The sequence below is a fragment of the Sminthopsis crassicaudata genome, chromosome 3, assembly GCF_048593235.1.
Source record: "Sminthopsis crassicaudata isolate SCR6 chromosome 3, ASM4859323v1, whole genome shotgun sequence".
In the NCBI taxonomy this organism is placed as follows: domain Eukaryota; kingdom Metazoa; phylum Chordata; class Mammalia; order Dasyuromorphia; family Dasyuridae; genus Sminthopsis; species Sminthopsis crassicaudata.
Genome location: NC_133619.1, coordinates 466,714,939 through 466,737,302, shown reverse-complemented (window position 1 = coordinate 466,737,302; position 22,364 = coordinate 466,714,939). Strand labels below are relative to the sequence as shown.

Genomic DNA, 22,364 nt, shown 5'->3' with positions numbered 1-22,364 from the left:
ACTTTCAATGTTCTCAGGTTAGGAGTCATTGACTTAAGAACTTTAATTAATCAGGGACCAATCATGACTCTGGTGAATAGATAATTAAGCACATGTACTAACTACTTTCCCATGTCATGACAGAAGGAAGGACTATAATATAAGATTAATAATTCAATATATGTTTTTGGACATCACAAATGTGGATTTGATTAAGTTTACTTCTTTTAAGAATTATGTTTTTGTTTTGTTTTGTTTTGTTTTTTTAGGGCAGCAGGATTGGGGGCAAAAGGTGTGAGGTAGCAGAGGGGGAAATAGGTTGCTTAAAAAAAAAAAAAAAAAGGAAGAAGAAGAAAACATTGAAACAAACACAAAGAAGAAAAATGGGAAATGGTTCAGAAGACAGCTCAGACCAGCAGAACGGTTTTGAAAGTAACATGTTGAATTTACTATAAATTTTTTGAAGCAGCTACGTATAATGGAGAGTATTGATTTTACTTATAACCTGTTTTTTTTCCCTTCTATTTTACTTTGCTGAATGAAATGTTCAGTTTTTTTTTTTTGTTTGTGAAGTCCAGAAGCTAAAAAAAAATTTTTTAAATAAAAACATCTAAGTACAATACATTTCTGTCAAAGAAGGGAAGTAGCTATAGTATAAGTTGTATACATTGTTAGATGCATTCAATAAAATATATTTTATTTAATTGCTACTCTGTAGCAAGGCAAGGGTCAATTTGGAATAAAGGGAGACTTTCCTTCCAGAATTGGCAAACATAAAGCTAATGCATCAGTAAAATATATTTTTAAACATATCTGCATAGACATTTGGACTTGCTGAAAATGAAAATACCTGTTTTATTCAGAAGGCACATTGAATACATTCATATTTGTAAATGGATTTGTGATTTTATAAATGTGGGATTATAAACCCTTCTACTAGTATAGATTGCAGTCCATCTATACATGCTTATTTTGGGCAGTTCTTATTATTCAGAGTCTCTTACATACATATTCTTCACTAGAGGCTGTCCGTTGGTTCTTTTTAATATCTCAGGACTACAAATGTACCATTATGATTCTCTATTATCTTTTTGTCTCCATATCTCAAAATAGTTCTGTTTCTATTTCTGCATAGCCTTGATAAAGCCCTTTGTAATATGAAAACTAATAATTATACAGCACTTTACAAATATTATCTCATTTTATCCTTACAATAACTCTAAGAGGTAGATGTTACTATTATCCTCACTTTAGTTGAGGAACATGAGTGTCCTTCCCTGTTCATCATCCATATAGTCCCCTAATTGTAGATGAAACCTAAAATACTATACTGGTTCTTTCTCTACATTCTCTCACTTGATCATCTCACCAGCTCTCATGTTTTGATTACTTCTATGCAGATGATTCCCAGATGTATATATTCACCCCAAATCTTTCTCCTGAGTTCTAATTCTGAACTCTTTGTTCATTCTCACACACACACCCCACCTAAAATCTTCCTACATTTTCACTGGTTGTCCCCTTACCTTCTCATCTAAAGACAGCCAGGTGGCACAATGAATAAAGCAGTGGCCTTAAAGGCAGAAATATTCAAATTCAAATTCTTTATTAGCTGTAATCATTAATCTTTCAAACTAAATTGTTTTATCTATAAAATGTGGATAATAGCATTTTGGGAGAGTTATTATCAAATAAGGCCATATTTTGTAAGATTTTTTGCACATCTTAAAAGTGATTAGAAATGCTAGCTACTGTTATTTTAGCCTCTTTGCTTTTGGGACTCCCTTCAAAACTCTGCTCAAATAACACCTCATATTTTGTTATTTCATTGTTACTATTATTTTTGTCCTTTATAGCAGTGTAGTCATTATGCTGTAGAAATATTTAAAAAAACAAACAACTTTTAAGTTTCTCTAGAAATATTAAGAAATACTATTTCAAAAGTCTAAAATTCTTTCCAGAATTTTCCTTTGGGCAAAAGGGAAGACCAAAAAATCTTCCTCTAAAATGGAGTAAAGGTGATAACTAAACTTAGCCCCTATTTAGAATGTGATTATTGTCTTACTATACTATCTGAAATGTTTGGTGCCAGGCCCCACACGGGGACAGCATCATCTCTTTTGAGATTTAAGAATAAGCTATTGACCACAGGAAGAAACTTCTAAAGGTCAGTGTGAGAAGGTTACAGAATATTAACCCCAAACTATATCTTAACATTTTTTTGTTGTTGTTGTTCAAGATTGTTATTAATGTTACCTGAAATCTTTTTTGGAGCAAAGAGTAAAATGGGGGAGGGGGGAGAGGGAGAAGAGACCATAACAATTTGGATATCTCTAAGGTAGAAATAACCTGGACATAAAATTAAATGATAATTTTCTGGTAGACTCAAACCTAAATCACAGGGAATATTATAAGTTTTAATATTTTCAATAGTGAATATTCTTTTTTCCTGGTTCTGTTTATTTCACTTTGTCTCATCATTTAGTGATAGTTAAACAAAGCCAAACCACAGGGATAATGTCTGCTTTGTATTTGATACAAAAATAAAATAGGGAGAGGGGTAAAAAAAGAATTGTGTTAAATAAGAAGGGAAATTAGGATCAATTACTAGCTCACAGGTGTATTTATTTGAACTAACTACTCTTGTTAACTATATGTTAACTTCTGTTAAATTGATGATTTTTAAATTTCAGTTTCCCAAGAAAAAATTTTTTAGCAGGTTTTGTTTTGTTTTGTTTTTTTTGGGTAGGTCAGGGAACATATAAAAATGAGTGAGATAATACAGATGTTTTGAGGCAAAGAGTAGGGAAGGTTGAAGAAGTTCCTATCTGATGATTCAACAAAAGAATCCCTTCAATTATCCATATGTGTTTTCAACAAAATATCATTTACTTTAAAATGAGGTCTCTCCAAGCCAGTTGGTACATAAACAAAATTCAGGGTAAATCCATGATATTGTCAAATGATCATTTAATATCTTTTCTAAATCTAAGCACCTCTAAGCAGCTTTCTTCAATCAATTTATTTCCTAAGTGCAACTCCCTTTTAAAAATTTCAAATGTATACAACACCCATGTTTTTATGTTTCAGTGTTTTTATTGTTCAGTCGTTCCTGATTCAATGTGGTCCTATGCAATGATACTGGAGTGGTTTGGCATTTCTTTCTCCATTAGTGTATCCCCATTTTACACATGAAAAATTGAGGCAAACAGAGTTTAAGTGATTTGTCCAGGGTCACACAGTAAAGTACACATCTTTATTTTACTTTTTTAGAGGCAATAGGGATTAAGTGACTTTAATAGGGTCCCACAGAGAGTAAGTGTTAAGTGTTTGAGGATGGATTTGAACTCAGATCCTCCTGTCCTCAAAGGCAGTGCTCTATCTGCCTTAATGCAGATAATGCAACTCCCTTTTTAAAACTCCAAATGTACACAAAATCCATGTTTTCATTTTTCAGTGTAGTATTGCTGATTTCTAGTACTACTATAGAGTTCTAGTAATCAAATCCAACTTTCCTCATTTCTTTTAATCAAAGCACTTTCCCTCTCGTTTTGCACAAGTCCTGAGAGGCAAAAATGACTTGTTTAGTTACAGTAAGGAGCAAAGTTAGAATTAGAAATTAGCCCCAATTCTGACTTTCATTCTTTTCAGAACAATTTTTTTTTCTCTAAATGTTTTTGCAATCCTTTTCCTCTTATTAAGCTACAAAATGCTGTCCATTTTAAACAGTTGATTTTTATTCAGTTTCAACTAGTCAGTAAACAAGAACAGGGCTTTATACTTTTCTTTTTAGGAATCTGGGTGGCCTAAATAAGTTTTAATTATATATTAGAGTTTGGACCAAAATCACTATTCATTTATTAAGCACTCAATGGCAAATACTGCTGGGGAGGAGGGGGAAGGGAAATAGAAGGTCCCTAATTCTAAGGAGTTTGCCTTACATTCTAATGGGGAAACAAAAAGTACATTTATAAATCAGGCATATACACTATATGATCAAAATAAATACAAGATAATTTTAGAGGGAAAAAAGACAGTAGCAATTAAGGAAGCCTGGAAGTCTTTTACAACAAGGTGGAGTTTAGGCATTTTTTTAAGATGAGAAAATAGGCTCAGAAAAGTGAAGAAACTTGCCTTTGGTCATATGGCTAGTTATGTTCTTTGTATGCATTTTTTTTCCTATTACTTTAGCCTGCTTATTCTGGCATGGTTTGATGACCAAGAGCTCACAAATGAAACAGGGCTGTCTGTAATGTTCTGTTCTGTTCAATGAATAAAATGCTTTGGAAAATCCAAATGCTTGAGAAAAAAACAAACATACAAACATTTATATTTTATTCTCAAAATTTGCCAATATCCTAAATAAAGTTTTAAAGTATTTAAATGCTATACTTTCAAATGAAAACTGAATTTCCACTGTAAACAAAGTGATTTTTAACAAAATGAGTGTTTTAAAAAAACTTTCAGTTCCTTGGGAACAGTGACTGTCTTTTGCTTCTTTTTGTATCCACAGATCTTAATATATGCTTGATAATTGTTTAATTGATTTCATATTTTGATATTTCCATGTAATTGCTTTTCTTTGTAATCCTATCTTATGTATTCTGAAAAGAAATCCATGACATAGAAAAATTAAAAACCATTGCTTTAAAGGGAGCTGAGTGTAGTGGAGAGGATGTGGTCTTGGGCTAGTTGCCTATTGTCAATACTGAAAAAAACCTTCCAATTCTAGAAGTTATAAAGCAGGTACAGATGACTTAGATGAATGGAAAAAGAAGGAAGGAAGGAAGGAAGGAAGGAAGGAAGGAAGGAAGGAAGGAAGGAAGGAAGGAAGGAAGGAAGGAAGGAAGGAAGGAAGGGAGGGAGGGAGGGAGGGAAAGAGGAAGGAAGGAAGGAAGGAAGGAAGGAAGGAAGGAAGGAAGGAAGGAAGGAAGGAAGGAAGGAAGGAAGGAAGGAAGGAAGGAAGGAAGGAAGGAAGGGAGGGAGGAAGGGAGGGAGGGAGGAAGGGAGGGAGGGAGGGAGGAAGGAAGGAAGGAAGGGAGGGAGGGAGAAGGAAGGGAGGGAGGGAGGAAGGAAGGGAGGGAGGGAGGGAAGGAAGAGAAGGAAGGGAGGGAGGGAAGGAAGGAAGGAAAAGGAAGGAAGGAAAGGAGGGAAGAAGGGAGGGAGGGAGGGAAGAGGAGGGAAGAAAGGGAGGAAGAAGGGAGGGAGGGAGGGAGGGAGGGAGGAGGGAAATTAACGACCCACAGGTTCACTGCACACGACTGTCATTCACTAAGGATAGTTGAAGGTAAAAATCACTTGCCCTCGCAGGGCCTCCCTCGGTTTTCAGGGAGAAGGAGTTATAACACTAATTAAATTCTAAAAATGAGTAAGTGGGGGTGAGGGGAAGCCTGTCGGTCTGTATTCCACCTATGACATAACCCAACCTCACTCATTTCTCCAAGGCAATTTTTAAATGACAGCAATAAAAAAAAAAATTAAATTGAGCAACTTCGCCTAGCAGGCAAAAGATTAAGATGCAGGGCATCCATATGTGCAAGGGGATGGAGTGGGGGCGGGGTTGGCGGGGAGCGATCGATGCCTTCAATGCTCTTCAGGCTATGGGCCTCGATTGGCTCGGGTATCTCTTTCCAGGACTTTCCTCTCGCAGGAGCTAGGCTCCCGCGCACTCAGCGCCTTCCCCACCTCCTGAACCCTCCCCCTCGCCCTCCCCCATTTCCTCCCCCCGCCGCCATTTTAGGCAGGGCCGGAACCAGCGCCTGGCGCGCTCGAGGGAGCAGCTAGAGGGCGAGCGCCCCTACAGCCGCCGCCGCCGCAGCCGAGTCAGTGCTGGAGCCGGATCTCGCACCCGAGCCCGGGGATCACGCGGGACGCGCCGGCGGACGGAGCTCCCGCGGGCGGGGGACGTACGGTTGGCCCGGGCCGGGGGTAAAACGATCGTGAGCGGCGCCGTTCGGCGCCCCACCCCCCTCCGCTCTCCTCCTGGGCCCGAAGCGCCCTCCCACTGGTCCTTCCTCCCGCCCCTCGCCCGCTTCGGGCGCCTCCCCCTGTTGAAAAGAGCCCGGGAAATTCTCACGTCGTCGGCGCCGGACGCGGGTGGCGGCGGGAGTGGCGGCGGCTGAGGCGGCGTCGGGGCCGGCGCGTGTGCGGACGGCGGCCAGGTGCGGAGTAGCTTGGCTTGACCTCCTACCTCCACCCAGAGAGCGGGACGCGGGAACGCGGCCTGGGGGAGGGTGAGTGTAAAGGAGGCAGCGGGCGTGCACACGTGTGTGTATTTGTGGATGGGTGTTACATGCGTGCGGGTTATTAGTCCGCGTGCGTGCAGGGGTGCGGGTGCTGGGGATTGGGGTTGGGGACCGGCGGGGCGCGTTTCAGGAGCGCTGGCGGAAAGGGATGTCTGTACTCGGTGTGGGGTGGTCGTCTCACGGGCCTCCTCCGTTTCCCCTCTCCGCCCCCCCCCCCCCCCCCCGAAGTATAGCCACCATGACTGCCCGGGGCTGTAGCCCTCTGACCCCGCTGCTGGAAACGCTGGAGGATCCCGCCGCCTCTACGGGGGAGCAGGTGGATGCCTACCTGACCTTGGCCAGGTAAGTCTCAGTTTACCTTCTTTGACTCCCAATTGCCAAATCAAATAAACCCCAATGTCTCCTTTCATTCTCCCCACCTCTCCTGCCCATTTCCTCGAAGTCTTGATTGTGTATAGAGCAGGGAGGGGAGAGTGGATGGAAAAGGAAGATTAACTTCAATTAATCCACTACTCCTGTTCCTTTTAAAATCCAGCTTAAGTTAGAGAAGATCAGATAAGAGGTTGTTAATGATTTTTTTGTGAGCTCTCCCATTTATTGAGATTGGAAAAGGATCTAGTTTTTTGTTGTTTTTCCAGGAAAAGAGGTCTGAAAAGTTGGTAGAGGGTTAATTTATATGTGGGTGAACTGGTTTTACGCATTTGGAATCACTTGTGCAACTATACCATTCTTTTTGAATGTTGCAAGCTATTTTTAAAAAATTTAGTCGCAAAACTAGTTGGAATATTTTTTTTTTTTTTTTTTTGAGATGACCGATAGGAGTTGTAACACTGGTAAACTTTTTTTTTTTTTTTTTTAAGGTAGTAGCTGTGTTTTAATGCCCTTAATTTGTAAGCCAGTACCATCTTCATACAGTATTTAAAGTTTTATTACTTTATCATTTGTTTGAAAAAATTTGTGAAGTTTAATTTTACAGACTTACAATCTGAAATCTTGGTGGCATAACACTAAATAAATGTCTTCTAATGAGAATATAGGATACAAGTGTATTTCAGGTTATGAGTTACTCAAGAATGAAAGTATAAGCCTTATTTAAGAAAGAAATCGATATTTTAGTAAGTGTAATAGTGATTACATTTTTTTCCCTTTTATATTTTTAAAGTCGACTAACTGGAGAAGAAGGAAAAGAATTCATTATAGAAATCAGGAAACAGCTTCCTCGCCTTTATAACACATTTAAGGTTTGTAATAAATAAATTTCATTTAAATGTTTTACACATTCTTTGAGACCATTTTCAAAGTGAAACTATTGTTACTGGAGCAGTATAATTTTATAATTGAAGGGACCTTAAAGAAAATTCAGTCCAACTTTTTAACTTTATAGATGAAGAAACTGAATCCTACAGAGGTTAAATGACATGTCTAAAGTCACATTGTTAAGTGGAAAAGCTGGGATTGTGACTACAAATCAAGTGTCTTTCCACTGCACAAGGGTGATTCTCCCACTTATAGGAGTGGTCTTGACACTGACTGCAGACTCTTGAGGACTGCTTATGGGGGCACTTGAGAAACACCAAAGTGTCCTGGTAAATTTTCAATAGGCTTCTATCCATATAAACAGAAGATTTGCTAACTATTTAGTTTTAGTATTATCACTTTAACATAGCTATATTCTTTATGCTTTAACATTTCATATGAATTCTCAGAGGCTGGAGATGGTGTTCTATGGCCTGCACTAACTTTTAAGGTCCTCAGTCTTCTACTTGTTAATGCTAGATCCCATTGCATGTGAATAGTAGGACACTTGATAATGTTGAAGTGATTTGTAATGGAAAGGGAGGAGGTAAGATCGGGACAATCTGTATAAAATATCTAGTAGATACTGAGAAATATCAACAAGTAAGTACTTAATATGTTTGCCCATTTGAGGAAACTTCTTGAGAACAGAGACTATCTTTTCTAATTAACTTTCATCATCTAGTAGAGCAATATATGAACCAGTTTGAAGGCTTGTTAAATATTTGCATTTTGTAAATGTGGAAATAAGAAATTTTCCTTGTCTGCCAGGAACTTACTTAGAGAGTAGAGTCATAATGTAAAAGCTACAGTAATGGAGAGTGTATTGATTTCAAACTACTAATTGAGTTTAATTTGTTACTAAGTCTCCTTTTCCTGGTTAGCTCCCATACAGGGTATGGGAGTAATATTGGCTTGCTTTTTTCAGTGCCATGACAGTTGGTCTAGTGCCTCAGATAAAGAGATCATATTTGTTTTGCCGACTGAAACATTGGAAAAAATTTTAAAGTAATCCTTTACAAGGGGATTTTAATACTTTAGAATTCCATAGAAGGGGGGAAGTTACTAGGGAAATCTAAAGACATATCACCTGCTATTTACCACACTTAACAGAAAGCCATCTCTTATGATAAAGAATTTTTTAATGAAGGAAGAAAGAAAAAGTTCTGCAAAATTAATATATCAAAAATTTTTGATAAGGGTGTGTTTTATACTCATTCCCCATCCCCTCAACTTCACAAAGGTGGATTGTCCTCTTTTTATTTTTTGATACCAAGTTTGGTCATTATAAGTTTGCAATAGTCAACTTTGTTTCATTTTGTTATTTCCATTTAACTTCTGTGCTTTTTTCTCTTTCTATTTCCTGTATTGACATTATTTCTTGGAAGACTAAGCTTCTCTGTATTTTCTGAGTTAGTTTTTGTTTTTTGTTTTTTTTTTTGTTTTTTTTGTTTTTTGTTTTTTTTGTTTTTTTTGCTGAGGCAATTGGGGTTAAGTGACTTGCCAAGGTCACAACTAGAAATGTTAAATGTCTGAGGCCAGATTTGAACTTAGTTCCTCCTGACTTTAGGGCTGGTGCTCTATCCACTGTGCCACCTAGCTGCCCCTATTTTATTTCTTACAATGTAGTAATAGTATATGATTTGTGTATATCACAAGTGTTAGCTATTATTCAGTTGGTGAATATCTATTTGTTTTCTTCTACTCTGCTTCAACAAAAAGTGACTATGAGCTTCTTTGTCATTGAGCTTCTTGAGATATTTGTAGCTGGGCACACTAAAGGGAAGAGCTGTGAATTGTTCTAATTATAGATGTCATGTGTCACCTGAACTTTGAATAATATGTCTGGGATTAGACTAAAGCAAAGAATGCAAAGGCATTTCAAGAAAGGGGAGAATCATACAAAATGGGAAATGAGTATCAGATATTTTGATTGGACATTACTGATCTTGCCTAGGAAGAGCAGAAATTTTGTGTCTGGGAAAAAGATATTTAAATATTTAAGAGCAGTGAAATTTGTGGACAGATGTTTTGAAAATTAAAGACTCTTGAATTTAGAGATAGGTAGGAAGGTATCTTCAACATTTTTTAAGTATGGGAGTGATGGAAAAAATTGATGCTTTAGCAAATGTAGTCTTACATGTTTAATTAATGGGAGATTGATCACCAGTTAAGTGGATAGTAGTCTGATGAATTTCTAGACTATAGTTTATGGGAATGGAAAGGAAAGAATCATGAGACCTATGAATGGAACAGTCAGTAGAATTGTAAGTAGTTGTGTATAAAGGCTGTGAAATAAGAAAAAAAGTCTTCTGTATTTATCTTCTGTTCTTGTCTTCATCTTTTCCTCCAGCATCAGTCTTCTCTAAAGCCAATCTGCTTGTATATTTGTGCCATAAGTACCTCTGGCTTATATTTTTATTTTTTCCTTTTCTGCAATTTCACTTTTTATTCCTTTCTGATCTACTAGCTTTTTCTCCTTTGCTTTCAAACATGCATTTGCCATATTGAGGTTGGGAGAGACTTTATGAGCCAGGTCTTCCTGTCTCCAAGAATGTTCTTTTATTCTCATCTTAGAGTTATTTTCTAATTTTCCCTCTCTCCCCTGCCTCTGTGGGGATTTCAAGATTTTCCAATCTACCACTTAGACAGTTCTGAATCAATGGCAATTTATTAAAGGGTCCATGGCCCCTTTTAATGAAACAGATGTCAAATCTTCCTCACAATCTGAGAAGCCCTTTCTCCAGGATCTTAGTTTTTATAATACTGGATAACTGAACAATACAGATGAAGCAAACCAGAAATACAGAATCTCACTGATTAATAGACTCTTCCCTTGACAGTAGGAGTGTCTTCATAAAATACAGAAACTCATTGGTTAACAAACAGGCTAGTGAACAGATCTTAATGGAACTACCTTGACTTTTCAGGAGGTCCTATTAGACTGATGAGCTGAAAAGTCATAGGCTAGTAGAAAGGCATGTCAAAGGCTGGCAACCAGGATTACCCACTAGCTAGGTGCTTATGGTTAACTGCCCATTTGGTTAATAAAGGGATGGAGGGGCAATAGAATTAACTGAGGGACTTGCCATGTAATTTGAATCATCTATGTGTCACTGGTCTTGGTGACTATAGCAAGGGAAAACAAAGTATAAGGTACTATAGTTTCTTATGCTTAAGCAAGTGAACTTAACAATTTATTGTTCCTATCTCTGAGATTTACTATGAGAACTTATAATCAGTACCCCATAGAATTATATCAAACTGATGAATACTAATTAGAATAAAATTGGGGTACAATCAATCATCTATCATATTCCCACTCTTCAAACCAAAGAAAGGCTAGTCTTCTATGGCTTGTGAAATAGAAGGTAGCTCTTTTATAGATAACACAAAATCAGAGGGAGTAGTTAACAATCTGAGGAGGAAAAGGAGAGAAATTGACAGGAACCATTGGAGGCCAACCCTTTAGACAAGTATGCTTTACAGAAGATAATTGTAGTTCCTTTCACAGTTATTCCTTTTTGTTTGTTTAATTAGTCCATCATATCTTAGGATAAAGACATCTCTTTCAGTTGTCCTGTGGTCCTCTAGAGATATGTCCTGTTAGACACACTGGAAAGAGTGGGATGTCAGAGTAACTACTAATGGATTTCCTTCTAGTTTATATCACTAGAAGATCCCCTTTTAAAAAATTTATTAGAAAATCTTAATGATACAAGTTGGCAGTGTATACTAGCTTAACCATCATGGCACTATGAACAGCAAATTAGGAATCTTTGTAGCAATGTTATATGATTATGAAGTGTTTTATGAATTGATTTTAATGTAGTGATCACTTTTTGTTACTTAATTTCTTTTAAAATGCTTTCTTAGTTTATTTCAGTTTCAGTATCATAATTTTAAGTTGACATTTTGATTGTGTTTTTTTCAGACTCACATTTGTAGCCAAAACTCAGAGCTAAATAGTGCTACTCTACAAGCTATGGGATTTTGTTTATATAACTCCCAAGTTACTTCAGGATTAACAGGTATAAACTTATTTGTGACCTTAAATTTTCAGAATTTTGTAAGAGAAAAGCCTTTTTTTCTCTTTATATTGCATCTTCATATCTTTGTCTTTAAGAGGATATAAGCAGTAATTCTTATTGCTACATTTTCTTTTGTACCTGTTGCAGCAGGTATTATCTAAGACCTAAGATATTTACATAAATATTTATATTATGCTTGAACTCTTTAATTCAAGCCTTAGAAATTACGGATTTATTTAAAATTAATTTGCAATGCCAGATGTGTTTTGAAAGTATTAAATTAAAATTGAACATTGTAAAACTATTATTTCAACTGTGAAATCTTAAATCATTGTTGTGTCTGTGTTTGTGTTTGTTTTTCTGCTTATTTGATGTGAACATGTTTTTGTGAAACAGTCCCAAAGTACCATAAGAACTTTTTTTTTCTTAATTATTTTGCTGTGGCAATTGGGATTAAGTGACTTGTCTAGGGTCATACAGCTAGGAAGTTTTAAATGATTGAATTTAAGTCCTCCTGACTTCAGGGCTTGTGCTCTATCCACTGCACCTCCTAGCTGCCCTGAGAAGCTTTTTTTTTTTTTTTTTTTAATAGGGCAAATGAGTTTGTATGGTTTTAAAGTATGTTCCATAATCAACAAAATCCAAACTGTAAGTGCTTTTTCTTTTTTCAGAAAAAGAAATGCAAGAGCTGCTTTCACAGTTGACTGATATTGCTACAAAGAGTGCAGACAAAAATACACGTACTCGAGCACTTTGGGTAATGTCTAAACAAACATTTCCCAGTGAAATTGTTGGCAAAGCGGTAGGTGTAGAATTTTTATTTTTTAGTCCTTTTATACTATTTCTTAAGCATATTGAAATTAGGTTTGATTATTTCTATATATATCTTTTCTAGGTACCCAGTATAATTACCATGTTAGAAGTAGTATTTAATAAAGTGGATGTGCATTCTATGGTGGTTGATTATGAAGCACTAAATGTTATCATACGGTATGTATGTTTGAATGTCATGCTTATTAAAATGATTTTCATGTACTTTGAATCTTTGAAGGAGTAATTATTATAATTATTTTAGCTTCTTTTTAAAAAAATTTTTATAATTATAACATTTTTTGACAGTACATAAGCATAGGTAATTTTTTACAGCATTATCCCTTGTATTCCCTTCTGTTCCGAATTTTTCCCCTCCTTCCCTTTAGCCCCTCCCCTAGATGGCAGGCATTCCCATATATATTAAATATGTTATAGTATATCCTAGGTACAATATATATGTGCAGAACCGAATTTTGTTGTTGTTGCAAAGGAAGAATTGGATTCGGAAGGTAAAAATAACCTGGGGAGAATTAACAGTTTACACTCATTTCCCAGTGTTCCTTCTCTGGGTGTAGCTGATTCTGTTGATCATTGATCAATTGGAATTGGATTAGCTGTTCTCTATGTTGAAGATATCCACTTCCATCAGAATACATCATTATATAGTATTGTTGAAGTATATAATGATCTCCTAGTTCTGCTCATTTCACTCAGCATCAGTTGATGTAAGTCTCTAAGGAGTAAATTATTATTAATGTGCTAGGTATTTAATTGTCCACATTTAAATTATTATTTGAAATGTTCTAAAGTATTTCACAAATACTGGGATTCTGAGATTTCTTGAATAAACTAGAACAGTGTGCATTAGTACATATAGGAAACTTTGCTTTTTTTCACTTGTATTCAGTATAATTATTTAGCTGGTGGAAAGTTTATTGGTGTTTTTGTTTTTGTTTTTTTTTTGGTGTGTGGAGGGGGAAGATTCTTTTGTAGAGAGTGATCAGTGTGACATGACTAAACACTTGGTTTCTTACTGTTGTATGAGACTAGTTAATATAGTTAATATTGATCACCAAATCTTTGGAAATGAGTGAATGGTAGGATTAATTCTGTTAGTAAGGAATGGTAGCTGCAAGTTGGAGACTATGTATACTATATATTCTTTTCTATTGTCTGCTGTGTAGCAATGATCCTTGTCAGTAAGCACCCACCATGTGCTAAGCATTGTTCTAATCCCTGAGGATTCAAAAAGGAAGACAAAACCAGTTCCTGTCCACAATCTAATGGAAGAATAACAAGAGATATATGTTTAAACAAGCTGTATATAGGATATACATACATACATACATACATACAATGACTGAAAGAAGACCCTAGAATTAAAAGGGGATGGAAGAGCCTTCCTGTAGAAGATGAGATTTTAATTTGGATTAAAGTCAGGGAATATCCAGTAGGTGGAAGAACAACATTCCAGGTATGGAGGACAGCCAGTGAAAATGCCCATAACCTCAGGATAGGAGGTTTATTATGAAACAGCAAGGAGACAAGTGTCATTAGATCAGAGCGCATGCTGGAGGTATAAAGTGTAAGAAAACTGGGATTGGCGTTAACTTGTGAACAAAATTGAATGCTACAGGATTTTTTTATGTGAAGTTGGAAGTGATTGAGAGCCACTGGAGTTTTAGTAGAGGGTGAACATGGTTAGACTTGCACTTGGAAAAAATCTCTTTGGCAAGTGAATAAAGGATGAATGGGAATGGGGAGAGACTTATGATGGACAGCTTCATCAGCAGGTAATTGTGATAATTCAAGTCTTAGGTGATGAAGGAGAGAAGGGCACATATTTGAGAAACATTGAAAAGGTGAAGTTGATGAATCTTGCCAATAGAGTAGTTGAGTGAGAAACAGTGAGGAGATGGGAATGGCAACTACATTTTGAGCATAGGAGAACAAGAGGGTGGTATTATCCTTCAGAGTAATAAGGAACATTGGAAGGCAAGAGGGCTTAGAAGGAAAGATAATGATTTCAGTTGTGGACATGGTGAGTTTAAGTTGTCTACAGATGAATAAGTTTAAGAACTCAAGTGTTGTGATACAGGATTCACCTGCCAGTGGCTGCTTGAAAGTAACTCAAATCTGTAGAATGATTCTCTTCATGTGAGAAGATGATGATACAAGGAGACTGAGAGGCAGTTGCATTGTCTGAACTCTCTCCTCTTCCCTCTTGTCTCCAAATTATTTCATTCCCAATCCACGAGGAACATCTGCATTAGTCAAGACTGCTTTGTAACTCCTTCAAGTGTTATGATTCTCAGCTGTAGAGGCTCTCAGAGAATTGACCTGCCTCTTCACTTAGGCATGGTCCTTAACAACTCAGAGCCAGTTTAAGGAGACAAGGTCAGCCTAAAGGTCGGAGAAAGTTTTGAAACTCATCAGCACTGTTGTTCTGTCATTTTCAATCATGTCTAACTGTTAGTAATCCCTTTTGGAGTGTTTTTGACAGAGATAATGAAGTGGTTTGCTTTTTGTTTCTCTAGCTCATTACAGTTGAAAAACAGGGTTAAGTGGCTTGTTCAGGATCACACTGCTATTAAGTATCTGAGACCAGAATGGAACTTAGAAAGATAAGTTCCTGACTCCAGGCCTTGCATTATTCTATTCACTATAGCACCTTGCTGCCCATCAGCCTAAAAATGGTAATGAAATTATTTGAGACCTGATGAGATCCACTAATAGTAGAATAGAGGAAGAAGAGTTGTGGCCCCAGATAGGCCTGTGGTATAACTACAGTCAATGGGCATGATCTTGAGAACTTAGCAGAGGCGGTTAAGAAAGAGTGGTAACTATAAAATGTTAAATGGCATAATATTGTTTTTTAAATAATACTGTTTTTTGGTTATATTTAAAAGATGAAATTAAGATGCTACAGCACATGTTTGATGATGTTAGGCTGTTCTCATATAGCTGTTCAACTGCATTGACAAGAATTGTGAAAATGAGTCTATTTGTTTTTAGTTTTGTTTTGTTTCTGTCCAGACTTTGTCTCACTTGTAATATTTCCCTGACAGGATGATTTTTTTTTTGTTTGTTTTTGTTTTTTTTTTAACCAACAAGTCTTGTAATTTATTTCCTTCAATCTCTCTTTGCCTTTCTGTATGTACCTTGTCATAATTGTTGGTCACCTGTTCTTTCTAAATATTTGGTGCTCCTGTAGTTTGTATAATATTGTTCTCTGCTTTTCTTCCTTTCTGACTTTTCCCTTCTTTGTTTCCTGCTGGATTATCATAGGGTCTCCCTTCTGTTCTCTCCTTTTCTTTCCTCCCTTCCCTTATCTTTTCCTATCATATTTATTCACCCCCCCCTTTTTCCATTCAATTAATCTCCATACATATGACTTCTAAATGTATGTAGAAGTGTATATAAATATGCAGAGAAGTATATCTACAGATAGATCCTAATTGTTCACTTGAAATCTAGTGCTGTAACTCCAGCTTCCTACTTAACCCCATTAAGTTACAGAGCTAATGTCGTTTTCTTGCTCTAAAAAACCTCTTAAGTGGTCGTTCCCCTATTGTTTTCATATGAAATATAAACTCCTAGTTTTCAAGGCCTTTGATAGTCTTACTTTAACTTTTTTCCAACCTTATATCACAGTGACTTTCTTCATGCATTCTATATCCCAGGCATATTTCGATACTAGCTGTTCTTAACCACTTTTTCAGACTTCCTTTATTCCTAATATGTATTCCTTCATCGTTTCAATCTTCCAAAGCTCAGATCAAATGCTCTTTCATTTTAAAGGTTTTATTCCGTCACTTGCAACTGTTTTCTTCTTTATGTATTTGTGTGCATCTGTGATTTTTTTTTTTTTTTCTTTCTTTTGCATCCTTAGCACCTAACAAAGTGTCTAGCATGAACTAGGTATTTAATGTTGGAATGGAGCTCAATTCTGCGTGTAGATTTTAAAGGTTAAGTATTTTTGGAAATACTTGCCTAATATGTTTTTTTTAAATATATAATTTTTTTTTTACAGTACATATGCATGAGTAATTTTTTTTTTTTTTTTTTACAACATTATTTCTTGCATTCATTTTTCCAAACTTTCCCCTCCCTCCCTTTACTGCCTCCCCTAGATGACAGGCAATCCTATACATATTAAATGTGTTACAATATAACCTAGATACAATATATGTGTGTAAATCCAATTTTCTTGTTGCACGGTCAGAATTGGATTCCGAAGGTAGAAAGACAGTAGTGTAAACAGTTTACATTCAATTCCCAGTGTTCCTTCTCTGTCCATCATTGATCAATTGGAAGTGAATTGGATCTTCTTTATGTTGAAGATATCCACTTTCATCAGAATATGTCTTCATACAGTATTGTTGAAGTATATAGTGATCTCCTGGTTCTATTCATTTCACTCAGCATCAGTTGATGTAAGTCTCTCTAAGCCTTTCTGAATTCATCCTGCTGGTCATTTCTTACAGAGCAATAATATTCCATAACGTTCAAATACCATAATTTACCCAACCATTCTCCAATTGATGGGCATCTATTCATTTTCCAGTTTCTAGCCACTACAAAAAAAGCTGCCACAAACATTTTGGCACATACAGGTCCCTTTCCCTTCTTTAGTATTTCTTTGGGATATGAGCCCAGTAGTAGCACTGCTGGATCAAAGGGTATGCACATTTTGATAACTTTTTGGGCATGGTTCCAAATTGCTCTCCAGAAGGGCTTGATTCTTTTGCAACTCCACCAACAATGCATCAGTGTCCTAATTTTACCACATCCCCTCCAACATTCATCATTATCTTTTCTTGTCATCTTAGTCAATCTGACAGGTGTGTAGTGGTATCTCAGAGTTGTCTTAATTTGCATTTCTCTGATCAGTAGTAATTTGAAACACTCTTTCATATGAATGGATATAGTTTCAGTTTCATCATCTGAAAATTGTTCATATCCTTTGACCATTTATCAATTGGAGAATCCAACCTAATATGTAATCTTGATGTTGGTAAGGTAATTTTCTTGAAAAATGGTACTGTTATCAGTTGCAAATAAGTTATGAGTTAAGACTTAAAATATTTGCCTTTGCACCAACTTTTACTAAATATTTCTATTCTTTATAGACTAATAGAGCAAGCCCCTATTCAGATGGAAGAAGAAGCAGTGAGGTGGGCTAAGTTGATCATACCTTTAGTGGTGCATTCAGCCCAAAAAGTACATTTGCGGGGAGCAACTGCACTAGAGATGGGAATGCCATTGTTGCTCAAGAAGCAGCAAGAAGTAGCAGCTGTTACTGAGCAACTTATGACAACTGTGAGTGGTAATTTAAAATTTTTAAAAATAGTTTTCCTAAAGACAAAAAAAAAGATAGGAACGGAAATTATGCATTGTATCATGTTAGTATGACAATACCCAATATTTAACATAGCCTAATATTAATGGGCCATGTTACTAAAAATTTTACAAGTAGTCCTAAGTTATATTATTGGCCATTTGAGATATTGAATTAATAATTGTTTTTTCTAGTTACAAATTGATGTTTTATTGATTTTCAGAGTGTAACTTGGTTTTGTTTTGCAAGCTTTCTTGATAATTCATTGTTTTTGTTTTTGATAAATTTGATAATTTCACCTTTGGTACTTTGTTTTGTGTCAAGTGGTGTTTTTTTGTATTTTATTTAATGTTTTTAAATGGATTGTATACATCCAATAGTCTTCATTAGAAAGGAGCTTAAAACATGATTTATTCTAACATAATTATACCACAGAGTAATAGCCATAATAAAGTGTTTTAAGGTTTGCAAAGTATTTTATATGTGTCATATCATTTTGGTTCTCACAACCCTGAAAGATAGATAGGTGGTGTTGTTATCCCTGTGTTACAGATGAGGCTGCAAAAGACATCTTTTAGTAGGATTTTTGAGTTCAGGTCTTTTCATTACTAGCTTCAAGGAGCAATTTGTTAAATGTTGGAGGTAACATTTTTAGGTTAGAATCTATGCCCTCATGTTTATAATCAGGGGGGTAGTATAGTTCACAAAACAGCATAGACTTAAGTATTTTTGAGAAGTGAAAGACAGTACTCTGAAGATTATATTCCTAGTTTTCTAACTGAATCAATTTACCTCCCCTGTAGACCATGTCCTTATTATCTTAACAAGGTAACTATTAGATACATGAATGAACTAGGAAAAATTCATTACCTAGTGTTTAATCTATATTATCCTTGGATTGCAAATTCAAAAATCAGTATATCAAAACCTTTCTAGTTTTATGTACAATCTGCCACAGTTTAACTCATTAGAATAACTTGCTGATAATCTAGGCTCACTTCACTATGATAAAGGCCAGTCATGTCAAACTCAAATCAAAATGGGATCACAAATTAATATTTCTGTGTTATATTTTTATTTATTTTGTAACATTTCCCACTTATATTTTAATCTGATTTGGGCCCCATGGCTTATGAGGGCTACTTCAGTAGACTTTGACACCTCTGAGATAGGCAGTTAACTATTTTCTTCCTTCCTCCCCTCCCCCTTTGAGGCTGGGGTTAAGTGACTTGCCCAGGGTCACACAGCTAGGAAGTGTTAAGTGTCTGAGACTAGATTTGAACTCGGGTCCTCCTGAATTCAAGGCTGGTGCTCTATCCACTGTGCCATCTAGCTGCCCCTATTTTCTTGTTAATGATAATTTTTCTTTTTGGATGAAATGACCACCTCCATGTTGCATCATAATTACTAATGTCATTTATTAAGTCTATTGATTATGGGAATGACAAAAGATTAAACTTTGATATTTTCCAATATTTGGTATTATTTTTAAAAATGGAAATTTTTAAGCATGAGATAGCTTTTGGCAAAGCCTGCCCTAAGCTAAAGGCTTCTTTGAAGGACTTCTCAAGTAATATTACCTCCTAAGAATTTTATACAAGGATAGTTAGCATGAATAATAGTTATGAGGTAGGCAATAACTTGAATGCCATAAAGATAGAGACAAAAAGTCTAGGGACCTCAGTTATCCCTCCAAACTCCCACTCCTACAGTTCAAACAAAATAATTGTTAATCTGATTTGTTAAAGCCAAAGTTACCTATAGGTTTAATAGATTTCTGTTCATATTAATGATAACTAAAAATGTATATTATAAAGTTATTAATATTTTAGAGACTTCTTACACTTTACTACACTTGGCCCAGAATTTGTGATATCTTTAAATTAGGGAATAGAGAACATCAAGTCTTTTGTGAAATACTGAATAATTTAATCACTGCATGTTAACATGATGTACACTTGTACCAGGATTTGATAATATGATTTGTTTAAAGAAATCTCTTCATAATTAAAAGTACATGTATTATTTTATAAGGTTATTAACCTGAAATTTTCTTAGTAGTTTATTAGTGGTGGATGAATGAATAGCTTTATTTTCTAAGGTTCTGTTTAAAAAAGGTTTTTTTTTAAAAAAAAAAATGAACAAAATTCTTTTCCTTTCACTACTCATTTTTCCCCATTTTTTTTTTTTTCCAGAAACTAATTCCAGAACTACAAAAACTCTTCATGAGTAAAAATGAAACATATGTGTTGAAATTATGGCCTTTGTTTGTTAAACTTCTTGGAAGGGTAAGAGCTATACTTCTCCAGGATAATAAAGTTTTGGGATCATGACATCTGTTCTTGGGTCCAAAGAAGACAAGTCTTATTCTTCCTGCTGACAGCCCTGTAGATAAGAGAGTAGTCATGGCTACTCTAAGCCACCTTTTATCTAAGCTAATCATGATGAATTCTGAGTTCAAATCTAGGTTCGGACACTTAATAGATTTGTGACTTTGGGAAAGTCACCCAGTTTGCCTCAGTTCCTTATCTGTAAAATGAGCTGGAGAAGGAAATGGAAAACCACCTTTGCCAAGAATATTCCAAATGGGGTCTTGAAGAAATGAACCTAACTAAATTAAGTGACAACATTTCATCTTTTGCATACCACAATTTATTGTGAAGTTAGTATGTGGGAGTTGGGTTTCTGGTATGTTTAAGCAGTCAATTGTCTTAGTCATTTATCTTTTGTCTTAAACATTCACTAAAGTTCCCCTCATACCACTACTATCAGTCCTCTGACATCCCTAAGACCAAAAGTTTTTCAAAAGAAAAGGTGAGAGAGAGTTGGAATCAGCAAAATTCCTCATTACATCTAAACGGGCTGACTTTAGGCATTGTTCCAAATCAAAACACACAAACTCCTTTACTATTGAATATGGGGGAAGATATATTACTCTCTTTTTGATCTTAAGCTTGTTAGTAATTTTGCAGCTTTCATTTTCAATTGTTTTGTGGTTGTGTGTTTTCATTGTTTTAGTGGTGTGTTTTTTTTTTTTTATGTAGTCTCTGTTCATTATGTTTATAATTTTGTAGTGCTTGGCATTTCTTAAAGAAGAGTAATATTCTGTTATAGCATGTACCACAGTTTATTTTAGCATTTCCCAGTCACTGGGCACAGACTTCGTTTCCAATTTTTTACAACTACAAAAAGTACTAAAGATTTTGGTGTTATATAAAGCCTTTCTTACCAATGATTTATTTAGAGTTTTTACATATTACTATAGGCACTCTTCCTGTGTTCTTTGCAAATAAATGAAGCATTTTCTTTTTTTTTTAACTTTAAAATTTTCTTGGTTTATTTTGTTACCTCTAGACTCTTCATCGAAGTGGGAGTTTTATCAACTCATTGTTACAGCTAGAAGAACTTGGATTCCGTAGTGGAGCACCTGTGATAAAGAAAATTGCCTTTATTGCTTGGAAAAGTTTGATAGATAATTTTGCATTAAATCCCGGTAAGTTAAAATGTTATAAAATTTGATTTTTATTTACTGCTAGTTAAAGGAGAAGAAATGAAGTTATGTCTTCTAGTCTTCATTTTTTTTTTTTTTTTTTTTTTTTAATTTTTATTTTCCCTAGTTACATGTAAAAACATGCATTTTTCCATCCAAAATTTATTGGGATTGCTTTGGATCATTGAACTGCTGAGAAGAATCAAGTCTGTCAATAGTTTTATCATCACACAATCTTGCTGTTACTCTACATTGGTTTTTTTGTTTGTTTGTTTGTTTTCCCTGAGGCTGGGGTTAAGTGACTTGCCCAGGGTCACACAGCTAGGAAGTGTTAAGTGTCTGAGACCAGATTTGAACTCAAGCCCTCCTGAATTCAGGGCTGGTGCTCTATCCACTGTGCCACCTAGCTGCCCCTACTCTGTACATTGTATTTCTGGTTCTGCTTGTTTTATGTGTCTTGATTCTTTTTAAGATGTTTAAATGTTGATGTGTCCACTACAGTTGAATTAGTAATTCAGGGCTTTTTTCTTTAAATCCTTATATAAAACTTGGTTGTGGTCCATAATCAGTAATAGCAGGCATCATTGTATATGTTTGGAGAATTTTGCAGATCATTGGCTACATTCTGATCCTACATGTGTCATCATGGTCAAATCACTTATTCTCGGAACCTTGGTTTCTTTATCTGTGAAATGGGCATAAATAATACTTGTATCTGTTTAATAGAGAATTCTAAAACTATGTAAAATAAATTTGCAAATATAATAGCTGGAACCTACATATTCCTACATATTAGTGGTATTATACGTTATTGTGGGAAGCTCACATATCATCAATTAGTGTCATTAAAAGGCTTTGATACTGATTTGACATAATAAGAGTTTGAAGAAAGGGATCAGTGAAGCAATGCTTTAACCATTAAAGACCTTTTGCCAGAAAGACATAAGTTAAACTATCAAACACTGAGTCTTAAAAATCAGAAATGGGTAGCCTTGACATGAATAATTGCAATCCAATACATCCTCTGAGTAATTGAATTGATTGTAGTAAGAATTGTTTTTTTTTTTCTCTTATGAGTAATTATTGATTAGATGTATTTCTTTATTTTAACTTGTTTACTAAAAATGCTACTGTAAACAAATTGATGAGTGCTTCTTTATCTCAAGTTC

General features: G+C 35.6%; 1 protein-coding gene across 4 annotated transcripts in view; it reads left to right on the top strand.

Moving 5' to 3' along the window:
- Positions 1 to 6,075: 6,075 nt before the first annotated feature.
- RIF1 (replication timing regulatory factor 1) overlaps positions 6,076 to 22,364 on the top strand; it is a 47,068-nt gene continuing 30,779 nt past the window's right edge. For 2 of the 4 annotated variants that reach the window (XM_074303461.1, XM_074303460.1), the window contains exons 1-8: positions 6,307 to 6,566; positions 7,387 to 7,465; positions 11,455 to 11,551; positions 12,223 to 12,353; positions 12,447 to 12,541; positions 17,497 to 17,686; positions 19,901 to 19,993; positions 21,060 to 21,198. In XM_074303461.1, the coding sequence (XP_074159562.1) occupies positions 6,373 to 6,566; positions 7,387 to 7,465; positions 11,455 to 11,551; positions 12,223 to 12,353; positions 12,447 to 12,541; positions 17,497 to 17,686; positions 19,901 to 19,993; positions 21,060 to 21,198 (1,018 nt within the window). In that variant the 5' untranslated portion in view covers positions 6,307 to 6,372. Of the gene's footprint in view, positions 6,213 to 6,306; positions 6,567 to 7,386; positions 7,466 to 11,454; positions 11,552 to 12,222; positions 12,354 to 12,446; positions 12,542 to 17,496; positions 17,687 to 19,900; positions 19,994 to 21,059; positions 21,199 to 22,364 lie in introns of those variants that run through there. The other 2 variants (XM_074303462.1, XM_074303464.1) reach the window with 2 other exon arrangements.